Source organism: Terrapene carolina, unplaced genomic scaffold (genome assembly GCF_002925995.2).
Source record: "Terrapene carolina triunguis isolate 2854851 unplaced genomic scaffold, T_m_triunguis-2.0 Scaffold85, whole genome shotgun sequence".
In the NCBI taxonomy this organism is placed as follows: Eukaryota; Metazoa; Chordata; order Testudines; family Emydidae; genus Terrapene; species Terrapene triunguis.
Window position 1 is genome coordinate 45,406,777 of NW_020664436.1, and position 20,448 is coordinate 45,427,224.

The 20,448-nt window shown below is 42.7% G+C and overlaps 1 protein-coding gene across 2 annotated transcripts in view; it reads right to left on the reverse strand.

The window, feature by feature from the left end:
* PHACTR2 (phosphatase and actin regulator 2) overlaps positions 1–20,138 on the reverse strand; it is a 112,532-nt gene extending 92,394 nt beyond the window's left edge. For both annotated transcript variants that reach the window (XM_026649778.2, XM_026649777.2), the window contains exon 1: positions 19,914–20,138. In XM_026649778.2, coding sequence (XP_026505563.1) covers positions 19,914–19,956 — 43 coding nt within the window. In that variant the 5' untranslated portion in view covers positions 19,957–20,138. The remainder of the gene's footprint in view (positions 1–19,913) is intronic.
* Between the last annotated feature and the right edge of the window lie 310 nt (positions 20,139–20,448).

The following is a 20,448-nucleotide window of genomic DNA, read 5'->3' on the forward strand; positions in this document are numbered from 1 at the left end:
TCCCAGGCCAATGGGGACGGTGGGAAGCCTCAGCCAGCACACCCCTCACCCGCCCCGCTTCTCGCCGCCCCCATTGGCCTGGGACGGCGAACTGCAGCCACTGGGAGCCGCGATCGGCCAAACCTGCTGACGCGGCAGGTAAACAAACTGGCCCGGCTCGCCAGGGTGCTTGCCCTGGCGAGCCGCGTGGCAGAGGTTGCCGACCCCTGTTCTACAGTATAACCGATCAGTGTTAGTCCACCTCTTACAGAAGTGCTTATTTTATTAATGTATTTCTGCTTCACTACATGGTGGTTCCATCTCCTAATCACACAGTTATTTGTATCTGAACTGGTTGTTATTTTCATGGCACACGTACAGAGAAATGGAAGAAAAACATAACTATGCTTTCTGGGAAGTTGTAATGCGACACTACTTTATTTCTCAGAACCTAGAACTCTAAGGGCATGTCTACACTACAGCTGTTACAGCAACTGCACTGCAGATGTGCTGCATTATAGATGCTTCCATATCCACGGAAGGGATTTTTCTGTCAATGTAGTTAATCCACCTCTCCAAGAGGCGGTAGCTAGGTTGGTGGAAGTATTCTTCCATCAAACTAGCCACGCCTACACTGGGGTTAGATCAACCTAACTACATTTCATATGCTGCAGAATTTTTCACAGCCCTGAGCGATGTAGCTAAATTAAGTGTAGACCAGGCTACCCACCCAGACCAGGCTGCTTACCTAAGGCAGAGATGCACAACACAACCCACCTTGCCCCAGTCTGGCTCTTTTCAGTCACCCAAGAAGACTCAGGTCACATGGCTTCTCTCAGAGCCCCCTAGCCCTGGAAGTAGGACTAGGAAACCTTTTATAATTTAAGTGATTTCTTGTAATTTTTATCCAGTTTCAATACATCACATTGTAATTAAAAATCTACCAACAACAAACTCTTTTGAGCAGTGACTGTTTTTCCCTTATAAGTTCTGTACAGCATTGAATAGTATCCTCTGCACTCAATCAATAGTCATCAGCTAATACGTAGGTAGGACAGTACAGTGGTACACATGTACAATCCACTCAATTACAATTAATGCCAGACACTTGGAGCCAGGCTCTGCTTTCAGTTACTCCTGTATTCAGTTGGTCAAATTTCAAAATATAAAAGGGAAAATTTTCAATTAAATTTCGGGAATTTTTATTCTGGTTTTTGACCGACACCAAAACTAGTTCAAATGTGGAATTCTGAAAATAAACACAAATGCATTTTTAAAAATGCATGATTTCTCTCCCTTTCCCCCCACAAATAAATCTAATCTTTTGGAACTTTACTGAACTCAATAGGCAGAATTTGTCCCATACTCTTTGTATTCAGTATAGTTGAGGGAGAAGAAAATCCCCAACACCCAGGTGCTGAAGTTCACAATCCAAACTTTTCACTGCTTAATCAGCTCTATCACTACCATTAGCATCCCTCTCTAACCTACATTTAGGCTGAGACAAACAGACCAATATTCAACTTTCTTTTCTCCTTTACTTTTTGTAAAACCAAAAAACTGCATGAAACTTAATTTTGTTTTATTTGTAACTTTTAAGGCATCATTGTACTAAAAGGGAGGTTTATAAAACGGGAAAATTAAAAACAAAAACTCATGTTTTCTTAAATCAGTTTAAAAAAGCACGTTAAATACTTTAGCATTTACAGGAAGATAACGGTAGTAGGGTTTTATTTACTAAACCTGTAAGTTTCATGATCAATATTCTAATATTTTCAAAAATTGGTAAATACTGTATCTGGAAAGAGAGAAACCTATACAAATGATACAAGTCAATAGCTATGACTCACTCAATGAAGGCTCTTAAACAAATCTAAATTTCCACTTCAGTGGTTACAGCAACAACTGTGCAGTTTCCTTTTCCCATCTGTGACACGCATTAGCAGAATGCTGGCTTCCTGGGGAAGCAGTAGGGTACAGAAAAACATAAATTTAACATAAAGACTGTTTAGATGAGAACTTCTAGTTACACTAGTTGCTGTGAACTCCATATCCTACAAACTGGCTTTAAAGAAGGGCCTTACCCTCCAAGAAATACTTTTACAAGCATATATAGGATTATGAATAAGACTTGGCACACACTATATATAAAGAGCCAAATATGGATTTATATTTGAAACAGTTTAGGTTTCAGAATATAAACATCTGTTTGCCTCCTGTACACAGTTCAAATGATTGTAATATAATCTGATTTAAAATAATACTGCATTTAAAAAATTGTTTGTTTGGTTTTTTTGGCAAGCATAATGTTACAGTCTAACTATAGTGAACTATCTCAGAATGATATCAAAAGAAAGCTAAGTCACTTCCTGTGACCAGATACAATATCTGACTCATCCTCATTTTCTGGCCCTTATCTCTGAAGGCCTTAGTTTTCTTTCAAGTCCACAACATGTATAGTACTTCCATAACAAGGTGCAGTTTGAATAGTCCAGTGGTTAATCCACTGGACTATTGCCCAGGAGACTTGTGTTTAATCGTCATTTTGCCCGTGGCTCACTGTGTGACCTTGGGCAAGTCCTTTTAAGTGTTGCCATCTATCTGTTTCTTTATATGTAAAACAGAAGACAACACTGACCCACTTTGTGAAGGGTTTCCAGATATTCATGTTTGCACAGTATTATTGCTACACTGAAGTACCTTGAAGAAGCAAGAGCTTTTAACCGACTGGAGAAAGTACATAATTTCAGAATACAGACATACTGAGCAATTGGACTCTCTCCTATGGTCTGAGAGAGTCCATAACAGAGAGTGAAATAAAATCCAGTTATTCTATATCCCAGTCCCTTTCCTGGAGCTTAATTTTGGCAGACACAGATGACTAGTGACTGTACATATTAAGGTTCTGTCCAGTTGGAAGCAGAACTTTTCACTCTACAACGATGTTTAAGCACAGTTGTTGCTAGCAGAATTCTACCTTTAAAAAAAAAACAACAAATATTGGTAAGGGAGTACTTTGAGAAATAGCATATCGTTTTCATAAGACCCATACGTCAGTAGATTCTAGCACAGGGATCGGCAACCTTTGGCACGTGGCCTGTCAGGGAAATTCGCTGGTGGCCTGGGACGGTTTGTTTACCTGCAGCATCCGCAGGTTTGGCTGATCGCAGCTCCCACTGACCGTGGTTTGCCGTTCCAGGCCAACTGGGGCTGTGGGAAGCGGCGTGGGCCGAGGGACATACTGGCCGCCGCTTCCCGCAGCCCCCATTGGCCTATCTAGATTTGAAGCCTCCTATCTAGATTTGCAGATTTTCCCCTTGCTGACATCTATGCTTACAAGTAACTGCCTAAGCCAATAAAAAGGTTCTACACATGCTGGTATTTTTGTGCAATATTGAACTAAGTTTGTCTGGTGGTTTGGTTTGGTTTTAGAAGCCACTAACTAAATTTCCTCTCTTTCTTTCTGTTCCTCCAAGTGTGGGGCTTGCAATATAAAAAGGACAGGGGAAAATGCAATTGGGAGGACTGTGATGAGAATTCTATGCCCAGAGGTATCAATCCTCACAGGAGACGGACAAGGCTAAAGTAACCTACCCTGTGCCGTCAGACACCTCTCTAGTCATTGTCTGCAGAGAGGAAGAGTCCCCTAAGGCTTGGAACATTCCCTGTTGCTGGTTTTATATCCCCTGAAACACCCCTTTAGGGTGAAGAAATAGGTTACCAATTATGCTAAAGAGTAGCAGCTCTCCCTTCTGGGGATGGCTGCTGCCTAATTAAGTTATCAGCTGGACTGCAGACAGGGGCGCTGGAACAATTTGTATAGTGGGGGTGCCAAGAGCCTATTCAACCAAACTGTAAACCTTGCATATGATGGAAACCACTTCAAGCCAGGGGGTGCGGCAGCATCCCCAGCACTCCTAGTTCCAGCACCTATGACTGCAGGCAGTAAGAGTCTTCGGTAGCTTTCCCATCTGAAAATTAATTCAGTGCCTGTTCAGAGTAAGAGTTTAATTTACGGGCTACCCCAGGCCTCATTCAACCACCATGATGAATTCATCTCACAGGGGACCTCCTCTATTTGTTCTCATTTGCAGTTTTCTGAGGCTGGTTTTTACAATGTTTTTCCTGTATGGCTGTGCATGCTTTGAATGCTCTATGGGGGTAGAGAGGCCAGAAGAGAGAGATGTTTAATATACAAAATAGGGCTGTCAAGCTATTAAAAAAATTAATTGTGATTAATCGCGTGATTAAAAAAATTAATCACGATTAATCGTACTGTTAAACAATAATGGAATACCATTTATTTAGATATATTTGAAAATGTAGAAAACATCCAAAAATATCAATTTCAATTATAACACCGAATACAAAGTGTACAGTGCTCACTTTATATTTATTTTTGATTACAAATATTTGCACCGTAAAAAACAAAAGAAATAGTATTTTTTAATTCACCTAATACAAGTACTGTAGTGCAATCTCTTTATCATTAAAGTTGAACTTAACTATGTAGAATTATGTACAAAAAATAATTGCATTAAAAAATAAAACAATGTAAAACTTTAACGCCTACAAGTCCACTCAGTCCTATTTCTTGTTCAGCCAATTGCTCAGACAAACAAGTTTGTTTACATTTGCAGGAGATAATGCTGCCCGCTTCTTATTCACAATGTCACCTGAAAGTAAATGTAAACAAACTTGTTTGTCTGAACGAGTAGTAGGACTGAGTAGACTTGTAGGCTCTAAAGTTTTACATTGTTTTGTTTTTGAGTGCAGTTATGTAACAAAAAAAACCACCCTACATTTGTAAATTGCACTTTCACAACAAAGAGATTGCACTATGGTACTTGTATGAGGTGAATTGAAAAATACTATTTCCTGTGTTTATCATTTTTACAAATATTTGTAATAAAAAACAAATAATATAGAGTGAGCAGTGTACACTTTGTATTCTGTGTTGTAATTGAAATCAATATATTTGAAAATGTAGAAAAACATCCACAAATATTTATTAAACTTCAATTGGTATTCTATTGTTTAACAGTGCAATTAATATTTTTAATCACGATTAATTTTTTTGAGTTAATCACATGAGTTAACTGTGATTAATCGACAGCCCTAATACAAAATTATTAGCCTTGGTGGACAGAATGGGGGAGGGTAGCTGAGAGGAAGGGGGACAAAAATTCCTGAGCTTAATTCATTTATTTCTGCTTAGTGTAGGGGTGGGCAAACTTTTTGGCCCAGGGCCACATCGGGGAATAGAAATTGTATGGCAGGCCATGAATGCTCACAAAATTGGGTTGGGGTGCGGGAGGGGGTTCGGGCTCTGGGGTGGGGCTGGGAGTGAAAGGTTTGGGGTGTAGGAGAGCGCTCTGAGCTGGGGCAGGGCGAGGGGCTTGGAGAGCGGGAGGGGGGATCAGGGCTGGGGCAGGGCGTTGGGGCGTGGGGAGAGGCTCAAGGGTGCAGGCTACGAATGGCACTTACCTCAAGTGGCTCCCGGAAGCAGTGGCATGTCCCTTCTCCAGCTCCTGCGCAGAGGCGCGGCCAGGCGGCTCTGCACGCTGCCCCATCCGCAGGCACCGCCCCTGAAGCTCCCAATGGAGCACCGGAGTGGGCCATTGGAGCACGTAGGAGCTGGAGCGGGGCCATGCTGCGGCTTCCGGGAGCTGCGTGGTGCAGCCCCCGACCCTGAGCCCCAGCTGACAGAACACCGAAGTCCCAAAGATTCTATGGGTACCATGGCACCAGCCACTGCGCTTGGGGCCATGGACAGGTTTTGGTGCTGATAATGTAGTCGGCACCGTCAGTACTGGGGCTTGTCCCGCAGTCAGGGAACCTCGCCCCTAGCCGGAGCCACCAGCGGAGCAGTCGGTGCCGGGTGACCAGGATCGGCCTGAGCAGTAGCTCTTGTCCGACTGGTGCCGGTCACTGCATCCCAAAGCCGATCTGTTTGAGTGAGACTGTCTTGGTCGGGCTCTCGGGGACCAACGGCATTCGGAAGATCTGCGTTGGACACACAGCGATCCACGCCTTACGCTACTCGACCAGTACCGGGAAGTCGAGCGGGACTGGGAGCTACTACGAGCCGGTGGCCAGGAGGATCGTCCTGAGTAGGGCGACCTTCCTTTTGGAGACGGGCAATGACAGCCCGGTGATCGGTGGTCTCTGGTGCCCGATCGGTCCCGGGATCAGTACCGGGCCCTTGAAGATGGTCGGGGCCGGTCCCCGAGTTCTTGCCGGGTGGCGCGTGCCTCAGAGGGTCTGCGCCAATCTACCGGCAAGGTACGAGGTACCGGCCTCGAGTCCCTCGATCGGTGCCCCTGCTGCGAGGACTGAAGAGGGCTCTGCTGATCCTGCCTCTCCTGAAGCATCACGGCTGCGGGTGAGCAAACGCTGGTGGGACCTCCCTCTCGCTGGGGAACAGTACTGCTGAGGTGGGGACACACACACATTGGTCCCAACACGGGTTTTCCCCGAGAGCGGGGTACCGCAGGAGCCGTTGAGGGTGGCACAGGAAGCATCAGGATCTCCTGAGCTGCTTGAAGGACTTTGGGTGTCAATGGCACCTGAAGCTGGCCAGGGCCTGCACCACTATCTGGAGTCACAGGCAAGGCATGGGATGGGCTGCACCGCTTGACTTGAGCTGGAGCCCAACTTCCCAAGGGGAATGTTGAGTTGCCCTACACGGGTCTTGGCTCTCCCACTGCCCTCTCTTTTCCCTACGGGAGGTAGGAGATCTTCCCCTCACAGTCTTTTTCAGCTTCTTGACCGGAGCCATGGAGGGAGACCGGTGCTGGCTTGTGGATGGCGGCCAGGGAGCAATGCACACGGAGGCCACAGTGCTCGGTGCGGAGTTGGAGCACTGCTCTGGTGCCGGAGTGAGTGCCAACTCCATTAGGAGCGCTCTTAGACAGATATCGCACTTCTTCTTCATCCTAGATTTGAAGGACTTGCAGATACGGCACTTGTCACTTATGTGCCCTTTGGCTAAGTCACTTATGTGCCCTTTGGCTAAGCACCTTAGACAGCTGGTATGTGGATCACTGACGGGCATAGGCCGTTTGCAGCGATCGCAGGGCTTAAAGCATGGGGACCGGGGCATGCCCTGAACCCCAGCTGGGTCCCGTTCGGGACTAACGGAGAGTTTGAGAACTACTACTATGGGTAACTAAGAAAACTACTAACTACTTATTGCTATTTTACAGGATTTCAAAGTTCGCAAGAACAGAGAAGAAATCAATACTAGCTGAAGCAGCAGATGTTCCAGCACCATCACTGGCGGCAAGAAGGAACTGAGGGTGGGGAGAGCCAGTGGCGCCCCTTATACCACGCCATGAGGGCACCACTCCAGAGGGCACCAGAGCCGGTCCCCTACAGATACTGCTTAGGGAAAAACTTCCGGCACTGGTGCATGTGGCAAGCACACACACCTAATATGGAATGGACATGAGCAAGCACTCGAAGAAGAACCAACACTTTCCTCCACTCAAATGTGTAATAAATTAATAAAACTTCAAGAATCACCCAGTAATCTTCAGACACATTGAATACATTTACAGGAACAAAAATGCATGACCTAGAACTATTAGCAATGAAATAAATTATAACACATATATAATTTCTTGGCAATGAAATGTTTTGGGTTATTTTTTTTCCAGTAAAGACAGCTAGAATGAAGAAATCACTTCCCACCAGATTAGAACAACTTTCAGTGGTTACATGAGCTAAATTACTTTACTGTGTCTCACTGAATAGATGTGTTTAATAAACATATGCTGAAAAGTGTCATTGTGTTCCTTCCCTCTCCTAACAAAACCAAAACACATAGAAGATTAGGTTTCATACTGGGCTAGTTGCTTGTTATGACTTTAATGCTTTGCATACATTATACTGCAGGAAGGGCTGGTATTCGGGTCAGAAATAACAAAAATGATGCAGTCACTACTGTCCCTAGCCAAAAGACAGGAAACATATTTTAACACAGCACATGAGCTGTCCATGCACCACAGGACAATGAATGAGTAGAGTACTTACTGAAGTGGCAGTGGTCTGGCCTCTGAATTTCCCTTATGAGGTTAGCTACAACTTACAAACCTGTAAGGATTCATTAGATGATAGAGCTAAGGAAACCAAAAGTCACATAAGAATGCATGTATGGGAAATACAAGGATGCTTAATTGGTGGCTCATGGGAGAACTTAGGTTTTGGGAAGAGCATCCAATGTGTCTCCTAGTCTCTTACTCCCTATTGTACCTGCAAAGTTTGATTTGGGAGCACAGATGCATGTACGTAGGGCTCCAGCATGGTCTCCACTGAACTGTGATGATTCAGTGCACCCCAGATTCCAATAGGCATAAGATTGTGCAACAGGTCACTGGGGATGATCATATTGCCCTGCCACAGAGTCGGGATATATAATTTAAACAGACGGCGGGTCAGTTTAAAAGAATGAAGTGGGCTACACTGAATTTAGATGGAGTTGTGAAGGAGGAGACTCCAATCCAGCTGTTAATTTTTTTTTGTTTTTTTACACACACCAATGACAGTTGGCCCCACTGTGAAATCTCGTGCACACCCAACTCACTTCCCTCATGACAAGTGCCCTCTTACTTTGGTCATGGCCCTCAACATTCTTATCAAACAACAATTTGGCTCTATATTGTTCAGCATTGGCCATCCTTGGTCTAGAGATATATGGGCAAAGGAGAAAGGGGAGATGCCTTATTCCTTCATCAACAAAAATACAAATGGTTGAACTGTAACATTTACAATATATCAGATGGCAGCATTAAAGTTCTGGGTAACAAACCCCAGGCACATTGTCCATGGAGGTTGATCCCAGTCAAGAGTCATTGAAAAAAAATCAGTAGATTGTGTTCAGTTCTCAGCCAAAGCTACAGCCATTTAATAAGAAACCTTAGGACTTCAAAAGTGTCCCTGTCTGCCTCTAGCTATCACCCCAGGCAAATCGTGGCTTAAGCTGAAAATGTAATGGATTGGTCATGGTGAAAATATCAAATTTCATTGTCTGTCACAGAACAATAGAACAATCATTCTAGCTGTTGAAATTATTTATTTATCCTAAACAAATACTTAGCAGAGCCTGCGCATATTTTGTGAAGAATTATGTTCATTGTAATTTGTTTATATTTACAAACTGTGTGATGTTAATTCTTTGCACAAGTGATGTTAAAACCCCAAACCTTCTACCAATATCAAGCGCACCTGCAATGCTCTTGGATCTTGACTAGGCATGACCCTGAAACCAAAGCCCCAGCCCATTCAGACACAGAAAATACAAAAATGATTTAATAATATACAAATAGGGAGATTTCCTCTACTCAATTAGTTTTGCTGCTGATGTTTGGCCTGTTGGCCACAGTGAACATCTCTCAGCATCAGTACAATTGATGTTCTTTGTGGGGGATGAAAGTTGATCTTACAGGGTACAGTTTGCCTTCTCAGCACAGTTTCAAGTGTTAGGACAGCTGTACCATACCCCCGATTCCACTCAATAACACTGCTCAAATTCATAAACAGGTGAAGTGGCAATCATGGGGAAACAAAACAATGTTCACGGTCTACATTAGAGCCCTGCGCAGGACTATTTTTTAAATCTCACTCCCATCTCACCCCGCAATACCTACTCCCGCTCCCACCTGCTCCCGCATTGTTTCTTGCATTTTTATCCCACTCCCACCTGCAAAAACCTTAGATCCCGCAAATCCCACAAGAGAGACAGATTGTTACTAAAAACAACAAACAAACAAACAAAAACAAAGATCAGTTAATATATTACATATATATAAATGGAATTCAGACACAATTTTTATCACTAAAAGAATAAAACAAATCTTGCTTAAACCATGTAAAAATACTTAAATTCCTGTTATAATAGATATCAAATCTTTTTCTATCTCTCGCTTAAATTTAAGTATGAAAACCTTTATTAAAAAAAGATTTAGTGTTTTCCTGCAAATTATTGCAGTCTGGGTTTTTTACCCACCCAATCCCACCTGCAACAAAGTACGTTACCCACTCTTGCTGTTATGGCAGCAGGTCCTGCGGGATCCCAGTCCCGCTGCAGGGCTCTAGTCTACATCTTTTGATGTAACAATGAATAGTATTATAAGGATGTCACTCACAAACAGCTTTACCTTACCTTACAGAGCTGCTTCACTTGTCAAATAATAGAAAATATTATTAGCCAGTCCACAATTAACCAATCCCTTGCCAATACAACAGACACAGATCTTCACCATTTTTTGAATGTTTTTCTCTCATTTTATTCTTTATGCAGTCTGACACTCTGCCCTGCCGCACTATGACTGGGATGTCTGGGGGCCTGCTTCTTTCAAATCCTCCAACACTAACAATTGTCCATCATAGCTGTTCTAAGCAGAGAAAAAACATTAAAGTGATCGAGTCTGTCATCTTTGACTTTCTTGTTCCCAAGTGGCCTATGGATTGAAAGCTATGTTAATTGGGTGAAATTCATTCCTACGCAGAGAGCTTGCATAAGGCCTTTAAGCCATTCAAGTCTCAGGTAACCACTCAAAATATAGTAAGTGTCCTGGAAAACAGACTCCATGTGACAGTGTAACCCCCTATTGCCAGTATGGATTGGGACTCCTAAAGAGTTGGATGGTTTGACTGTGAATGGGGAAGGTTGAATTGTTTCAGGTAACACAAAGAACCATTGCTGCAATCTGTGTAATCCAGGTCAGAGGTTGCAGGAGGCGAGGAAACACTTGCAGGCCATTTTCATGCCCTGCAATCAACCTGATGTTCACCCTTACACCCCTGCATGTCTAGTTCTTACTACCAGTCCTGCTGCAGCATTGGTATATCCTGCCCATGTTACTTATCGCCTTCCAGAGCCTGAGAATAATTCTAGACTTAGGATAGTGGTATAGGAAGAGCATGTACTGTTTGGACTCAGCTGTCTTACCCTGCAGTAGATGTGACAACAAACACTTGCCTGGAGGATTGTGGGGCTCACTTGAGGGTAGGGCTATGAAAAACCTGTGAATGGTTTTTTGTTTGTTTGTGTTTTTTTTTTCCCCCAGGAAAAAACAATCCCAGTGTGTGTTTGGTTTGGGGAGAAGGTTTGTTTTTAATTTTATCAGGTTTTCCTCACCCTCCTACTCCAGGTTCTCTGATTTTTTTTTAATTTATCTCTCTCTAAATGGCCTGACATGATTTAAATGAAAATCCCCTTCTCTCCCCATGCCATATTGCCACAGCTGGAGTCAGCAAGTGCACATGATCTGGAGCCCCATTTGTACAAGAGAATGCAGACAGCTAGCAGGTTATTCTCCTTGAGGGCCCCTCAGCTTTGGAACCCAGTCCCCAGCCTGGTCCCAAATAATCCTATTTTATTAGCTCTCAGGGGAGATCCTAAAGATCAGAGATATGTTTTTAGATGCTGGATTATGACTGATGATAATGGTTATTCTAAAAAGTTAGAAGGGAAGAGATGAGGGCCAATGGAGATAGTGTGGCCTAATGAACACAGGAGCGGGACTCGGGTGATCTGGGTTCTATTCCTGGCTCTGCCACTTGCCTGTTGGGTAATCTTGGGCAACTCACTTTGCCTCTCTGTGACTCAGTTTCCCCATCTATAATTTGGAGAGAATGATACCTCGTTTCTAAAATGCTTTGAGATCTACTGATGAAAAATGCCATATAAGAGTCAGGTATTATTACTTGATCTCTATTAATGTTTATTCAGCAATGTGAAAGTTACAGAACTGTGTCTAGAAAGGAAGGAGAACGGTGACTGGAGAGAGATGCAGGCTATGGAGTAGAATCATCTATCATGAGATACTGAAAAGAGGGGTATGTGCGCGGAGTTGAGAACTTGTAGGGGTTTGGGCTTGATAGAAACGTCTGGAAGGTCATTTGATAATGCAGTTCTATAGAAAACTAGACAGCTCATCTTATTTGTCAGCCTTGCCAGTATTGAATTTACTAGGTGGTCTTTTCTCTTTCTAACTGTAGTAAATCAGGAAGCTGCTGATTAGTGCTGCAAACAGCTGATTAGTGGTTAGGGATTACCAAATATCAGGAAACACATGCCTGAAAGGGCTGAAGTAATGAAAACATTTTTTTCTAAAGTGAAATGTAAATACGGTACAGAATACTTAAGTAGCAAAATGGAAAGGATTCAAGCTCATCTTAAGAGCTGCCTCACAAAGTGAAAGAAGGTGGGAACACTAGGGTTGAGATTTGCAGGGCATTAAGCCTACATTTGTCATTCCTGTGGAGTGGTTATTCCTCCACGGCACGGCAGAGAGAGAACCCCTACTTTCCACTGCAGCTTAACACTGCAACCTCATCTGTAATGAGTAATTGCTGCAGCAGAAGAGTTCATTCGGGGCCAATCAACATTAACTGCTGTGGCCTCTTGTGCAGTGTTTTGCTCAGGGAGAGGATGGCATGTATGGAAGTTACTGCAGTCTCTCCCAGCAATATTTCTGCTTCCCTTTTTGCACAGTCCATTTGTTCACACTTTAGTCTCGACTGGCAGCAAAAAGCTTTGGGCACTGAGACCTAAATTTTCCAAAGTGGGTATTTAATTTTGGCTTCCCAATTTGACACACAAAGGTACTGATCCTTCAGCGGGTCTGAGCACCTGCAGCTCCCACTGATATCAGCCGGAGTTGTGGCTGCTCAAAATCTCAGAAAATCAGTGCCAAGTTGGGTACCCAATATTGTAGTACATTTTTAAAAATTTAGGCCCTTATAAGTCAAGACTAATAAACATATGAACATAAGGGGTTCAGACCTCAAACAAACCTGTTCAGACCAAGATCCACATATATGCAAAAGCTCCAGATAATCAGAATTGATCACTTTTTCACTGATGTTACTAAGGAAGCTAAAATTCAGTAAAAATTGAGAACAGTAGTCTCCCTACATTTTAGATATACATTCCTCAAAAATTAGGGCCCTACTAAATTCACATCCATGAAAAACACGTCATGGACCGTGACATCTGGTCTCCCTCTGTGAAATCTGGTCTTTTGTGTGCTTTTACCTTATACTATACATATTTCATGGGAGAGACCAGTGTTTCCCAAATTGGGGGTCCTGACCCAAAAGAGATTTGCATGGGGGTCACAAGGTTATTTTACGGGGGTCACGGTATTGCCACCCTTACTTCTGCGCTGCCTTCAGAGCTGGGCGGCCGGATAGCAGTGGCTGTTGGCTGGGTGCCCAGCTCTGAAGGCAGCATCCCGCCAGCAGCAGCGCAGAAGTCAGGGTGGCAATACTATGCCATGCCATCCTTACTTTTGCGCTGCTGACTGCAGAGCTGGGCGGCCGGAGAGTGGCAGCTTCTGACTGAGGGCCCAGGTCTGCAGGCAGCAGCGCAGAAGGGTGACAATATCATACCATGCCATCCTTACTTCTGTGCTGCTGCTGGCATCAGCTCTACCTTCAGAGCTGGGCTCCCAACTAGCAGCCTCTGCTCTCCAGCTGCCCACCTCTGAAGGCAGTGTTGCCACCAGCAGCAACACAGAAGTAAGGGTAGCAGTACCACAACCCCCCTACAATAACCTTGTGACCCCTCCACAACTTCTTCGTGGGTCAGGACCCCTACAATTACAACACCATGAAATTTCAGATTTAAATAGCTGAAACCATGAAATTTACAATTTTTAAAATCCTACAACCGTGAAATTAATCAAAATGGTCCTGAATTTGGTAGGGCCCTATCCATAATTACATAAGGGTACAGTGCAAGAGACAAAAAAGGATAGAGTTCCAATTCTCAGGCTTGGGCTATGCTTAAAATTTATCCTAGCATAGATGCGTCTGTTTGGGGTGTGAAGAAAACACACTCCTGACTGACACAGTTATGCCAACAAAAAACCCAGTGTAGACACAGCTATGCTGACAGAGGGTTGTTTCTGTCAGTATAGCTCATGTCTTTTTGGGAGGTGGTGTTTCTATACTGGCAGAAAAATTCCTTCCGTCAATGTACTCTTAGGCTACACTAAGGGGCTCTGCCAACACAGGCACAGTCCATCATGTACCCATAACCTCAGTATTATGAGGGCAGAATCCTAAATTTCCCATTGTTTGGTCCTCTGGGGAAAAAAATTAAGATAAAATTCTACCGATCCTATGTTGTTTAAAACTTGGTTCAAGTCAGCATAGAGGCGGCTATTGTTCATATTTACAACAAAACTATTAGCCTTCCTAGTTGTACTCTTATGCTGCACCTCTTTTGTGACTCCAGACATAAGAATGAAAAAAATGGAAAAGTTGTTTACTGTACTTGAAGTCCAATCCGGTTTATTTATGGCTGAAGAGAAAGAGTTGAATGAAAAGAATGTTTCAGAAGTGCAGTTTTTCTTAAACAGCAAGGCAGATAGCATCTTTCTTTCAGGTAAAAAACCAGATGTGCGTGCCAGGGTTCAAAACCGAAGAGAAGCAGTGATTTTCACTTCTGAAGACTTGGGTTGAAATCTCAACTTAGTTGGCAAAGGAAAATGAATTTTGTGGTCACATTCTAATTCCCATTTGTCCATACCCCAAAATTAACACAAAATCCTTCACAGTTAGCAGGCTGTGTGTGCAAGAGCTACAGAGTGGAATTGCAAGCTTGTTGAGGCTTGGGGCTTGGATACCTTGGGAGAGTTAATGGGAGAAACCTTGTGATGTGCGTGCTTGCAATCCCTCTGGCTCAAAATCAGCACTGAGTCCTTTACTTTCATGAGCTTTAAATGTCCTCACAAATTCTAAAGTCAAAACAAAAGACAAACCCAAACAAATACACACACACACACACACACACACACACACCCCCCTCTAAAGGAGAATCAAACATTCTGAACAAAATATGCACTGGACATTTCCAGAATGTATGCATGTACTCAATGGACTGCAGTACCAGAACACTGCAATATAAAATATTATGGGAAAAATTTTCAAACACACCTAACTGACTTAGATTCCTAAGTGTTGTTTTCAAAAATTACGTAGGTCACTGCCACGTGTAGGGGTAACTGGGTGTTATTTAGAAGACCAGGTTATGATCTAATAGTCCCTTCTGGCCTTAAAAAGTATGAACATCTAATACGTGTCTTTACCTTTTTATATGCATTTTGGAGATACTAAAAAAAAAAGAGATGTAGGGTAAAATTTCAAAAGCTATGACATGGTTAAAGCCAGCTTTTCTGGCACACCAGTAGCCAGGTTTCAGCCCTGCTTCATAGGCTTTGTCTACACTACACAGCTTTCAGAGACACTCAATATCTAATTGGGTTGCTTATTGATGCCTAGCTTTGTTCTTTCGCAGAAACGAAGACCATCTTTTCCATTGCATTCTGAAAAAAATTGCTGGTGCCTGGTCAAAACAAGCTGCAAGTTCTCTGGCCAGCCATAGGAAAAGATGTGACTGCTGTGTCAACTAACAGGAAGCCCCTAGCCCCAAGAGAGATAAAAATAAGCAGGCTGAGAAACAAGTTAACTTTTGACCCGTGATAATGCCTGCACAGAATGCCAAGCTCAACAAATAGCAGGATCCAATGGGCTATAGTTTTTCAGCTCCAGGATAAGGGCTTTTGAGAAGAAGTGGGTTGTAGCCCACGAAAGCTTATGCTCTAATAAATTTGTTAGTTTCTAAGGTGCCACAAGTACTCCTGTTATATTCCCAGTGTGACTCCCACTCTTCCATTTGAGAAGTCTCCAGCCTCATGGTACTAAGTGGCTGGCACCAAGCAATACAAGAACTACTTATAAAAGCTGCTTCCAATCAGTGCTCAGCAGCTCTTCTCCCTTCTTGAAAGCCACTGATCTGCTGGGCAGAAAGCAGAAGTGATAGTTGCACTGATCAGCTCTTGAGTGCAAAGCTAAGTCCCTGAACACCACTCAGTGAATGGGAACAGAGCGCTGATTTGGCAAGTCCTGTCAGGCCTGGGGAAAGATCAGAGAGGAGGAAGGAAGAGGAACTAAGGCAGGATGTTCTCAAACTTTTTTTACAGTGTGGGCCACATTTCAACACAGAGGTTGTCTACTGGACCCACTGTCCCCCTCGCCTTTTACAATTGCACTGCCCACTTTTTCTACCATTGACATTTACAGAGCATCCTCGATGCGGCTAGAGCAAGGGCCTACACGGAAGAAGAACTTTAGAAAAACCTTTTAAATGTGTTTGAGCAGCTGGAGCAAAGGTGGAGAAGCCAGCTCCATGTGACCAGCCAGCTCTCTAAAGACAGCCAGCAACTGCTCTGCCAGTGGTCTGCAGACTGCAGTTTGACTGCCTCTGGGTTAGGGGAAAGAACAGATTCCAGATCTGATCCTCCTCTCTTTTACACCAGTGTAAACCTGAACTAACACCAGTGAAGGCAATGTGTGTAAACAGAATCAATGAGAGCAGAAATAGGCCCTTAATGAGAAGAAAGAGTAAAAGAAATAAGCTAACCAGAGGGAAAGAGACACTAAAATTACAGGAGGGAAGATATACTTATGCAAAGAAAAAATAGTGAGCGGTTTAAGAAAATAAATAAATAAAAAAGGTGTGTCACCTTAAACATGTGCATAAGTCCAATTAAGGTCACTGTTAAGTACTTTGCTGAGTCAGGGCCACAGCAAGTGATTTTATTTTTGTAGCAAGTTTGATGTCCAAAATAGTTTTCTCTCTCGCTGACAATGTCTAGATAATGTAAGGTGCTAGGGAGCATCGCTGTACAGGATGATGGAGGTTTGGGAGATATGGTTATGGATGGGAGACATGGAAGTGCAGACGGGAAAGGGCAACCTGTTGCAGAATTGATGCTACCTCTGGTTTTAGGTTTAGACCCTGATCTTGCAAGACACTCATGGGAAACACTCAAAATTTATTTGGGGCCCTCCTTTCTTGGGTCTACGCATTTTAAACACACATTTCCAGAGAAATACCAAACAAACTTACTTTTCAGGGTCCTCTCCCCACCCCTTTAAAAAAAATAAAATCTCTTGATTTAAAATAAGTAATAAAAAATGTAGGACATTACAACTGATACTTCTCATTTTCTGGGCAAGAACCCTCTGGAACCTTCATTTTAATTTTTTTCTGTACTGAACAAATTTCTGCTTCTTGAGCAAATCTAAGGCCTCAATTCTGAAATGTGATCCTGTAGTTCAGACCTCTGGTACCCAGATGCTGGACCCTTAACTCCACACAGGCACAACAGTCTGCACTAGGAAATCATACTGCACAATCAGATCCTAAATGTTAGCTTGGATGAGAAAGAAGTTGGAGTTAGGGTTGCCAATTTTGGTTGGACGTATTCCTGGAGGTTTCATCACATGACATAATCTTTAATTAAAGAGTAATCTTTAATTCCTGGAGACTCCAGGATGATCCTGGAGGGTTGGCAACCCTAGTTGCAGCCCCAGGCCAGGGTATGCTCTTTCACAGTTGCTTTTGCTTGGTTGGCTAAGGGTCTGAATGCCCTATTGATTCCTTAGCTTAAAAAAGATTTGCAGCCCTGTGTATAAACAGTAAAGCTCTTCTTTAACTCTCTAATCTCTAGCAACTGTCAATGGTTTGTACAGCTTGTAGCTGGCTGGTATGCCAAACTGAACAAAGATTTTTGGGCTATCTATTCATGAGGGGGCAACCCAGCTCCACTGGAGTCAAGAGGAAGTCATTTCATTGACTTCAGTGGAACAGGATTTGGCCCCAAAAGCTTATGACTTTTTAAGCATCCAAACCAGACCTGTAAAATAGACTAGATAGAAAAACAGACTCTATAGGACCTACCCACCCACATATTTATCTCAAGGGTTTCTTGCTGAGAATATACTTCCCAGACATTTTCAGAAGCTTACTGCAGTTTTGTGAAACTTTCTGAAAGCTGCATCAATGTTATATTACTAGAGTATTCAGACAAAGCTACCTCTAACTCAAGAATCATAAGGATAGTACGCTTGTCAGTTAAAATTTTCACAATTATCATAACTCATCTGCAGCACCACAAAGTACCATCAAAATGTACATTGTCCAGCTGGTTTTCTACTGTTGCTCTGAAGTGAAAATGCTGTTTTCAATTAAAAGAGGATTCTGAGATTTTTTAAATTAGTTATAAAACCAGTACAATTATTCTTCATTAGTGTGCACCCGGGAGAATATATTCACAAGTAACACGTTTCAAGATATACAAACTCCGTCCCCTAACCACACCCAAAACACATTTACACATAACATTTTGAACACATTTTTGTAAAGGAAGTTTAACAAAAACTTTATCTAAGGCTTCCGTTTTCTTAAATTTGTTTCCTAACAGCAGCTATCTTGATGAAATTCTAATGTGTTCGCTGTTGGGTGAAACCTTTAAGAATATGGCTAAAAAATTTCTCTAACATATCGTCATAGAAGATGAAGTGGGTCAAGAGAAGGAATAATCAAAGTTTTCTTACACCGATAATTTTACTAGGCTCATGCACGGCGGGAACTGAAAACCGTACCATCTGCAACATGATATACTTTTCCAGAAAACCTCCATATTTTCATTAAAATGTTCTCTTATACCCCACAGCACCATGAATAAACTGACAGTAAAGAAGGGAAAGAGAGTTTGATGTATAGTCTCTTGATTTGCAAAAGGTTTCCATATCTGTATCACTAAACACACTTGGAAATAAATGCAAAGTATATAGAGTGGTCAGCCTCACCACAGTTTTTGTTTGTTTGCTTATGTTAAACGATGACAAGAGTAAGAGGTGTTAAAGAAAAAGCTCTGATCACAGTGAAATTTTTACTGGAAATTTCAAACCTTGCTGATATTAATGTAGATTCTACATTCCCTTCTCTTTTATTATTGTTGGAGTTAGCTGATCTTTTGTTCAGTAACTAAAACACACCAGGTTATATCAACATGCTTCTGCCCCAAAATATCAAATATATAATATTATTCTTCAAAAAGTTAATTTGGAAACAACCAAAATTTAAAAAAAATTCCACTAATGTTATTTCTTTTAATAGTCAGCTTACACATAAAATGTCAGAGAGCCAAGAGCAAACAGATGGGTGGGTTCTATCCATACTGCTGGGATAAGTGCCAGAGGTCCCCTTCCTTCCTTTCTTTTTTTAATTAAAAAAAAAAAAATGCAGGGGCGGAGCGGGGGAGAGGAAAGAAACAGTGCATTGCAACTCAGAGAGAGCCTGTTAATGTTTTCAGAGAAACACTCTTTGGTTACATGAAAGTTGTGCCTTCTTGATGGCTTATTTAAAAATTCAAATAAATGATGAGTAAAGAGACTATATATTGGTGCAGAATTAAAAACCTTTGGTATGGCTAGACAGTGTTTGTATTTTGTGGAAGCAGAGCAGGGGGGGGAAAACAGAGAAGGAAATATATGCATCAAACCAAAGCTAATACATTTAGAATAGGCATTAAGAAGCGCTGTAGACAGCAGAACTCCATTGCATACTGTTCTTTTCTATATGTTTCAAAGCAGAACAAAAGCACTCTTTTCTTGCATCTTAGACAAACAGTTTCTGCTTAAAAAAAAAAAAAAAGACAGTAACAGTAAGGACTGTGTGATTCCCTGAGCTATAGATATATATATGATGATCAAGTTAACTTTTTATTTTCAAAAAGGGTAGTTCCAGATCTAACCAAGGTTAAATCAATAAAGGGGTATTCAAATAATACCAAACTAAGGCATCCTTTTAGGAAAAGAGTGCCCTGTGCCTTTAAGACAAACTCTGCTGCATGCAACCCCAAAGGCATTCTACTTTTTCTTGACAAAGAATTTGGTGCAGCGCTGCTGTTCCGTCCATCTAAGGGAATTAAACACGCTGCAGCAATTCACTCACTGCAATTTGACTTTTCTTCAACTGAGAAAACAGCCGTTCTAGAGCGCACCCAACACCCCCCGGGGGGAGTCCGGGGGAACGGCTTGCTCGCTTGTTGCTTTACAGGGCTACTCACCGCTGGCTTGCTCAGACACAGAGGAGACTGAGGTCTGGCCCATTTCTTAACCTTTAAGAGGGCCGGTGTCCAACAATCATGCAGCTCTCTTGGTCCTTTGCTCATGTATTCTCTGCCACAGCCATTTCCAAGGGTTCATTTCACCTTTTCCCTGGGCTGGCTGTTTTACTACCCGACTGGAACCTCTGCCTCTCGCAGGCTGGTTTGTAAGTCCACCTCCTCCGGCTGCAGCCCAGCTCACGACTGTTCCTGCTCCACTGAATGCCTGTCATTCCTCTATGCAGATTACGGGGGGTCAAAGGTCACGGGGAGGGAGTCCCATGCTGGTACAGCCACACAGAGACCATCACAGGAACAGTTTGTAGTTTTAAGCTACTCTCCTCTAACACAAAGGGGTCAATGTTAAATGATCCTATAGGGCTTGAAGGAGAACGGGTAAAGTACTTAGACATGGTACTTAAATTTAACAAGGTCTGGTTTTCTTTAGTGGTCTTATCCCCCCTCTTTATCTCCCCCATCTCAAAGGATTGAGTTC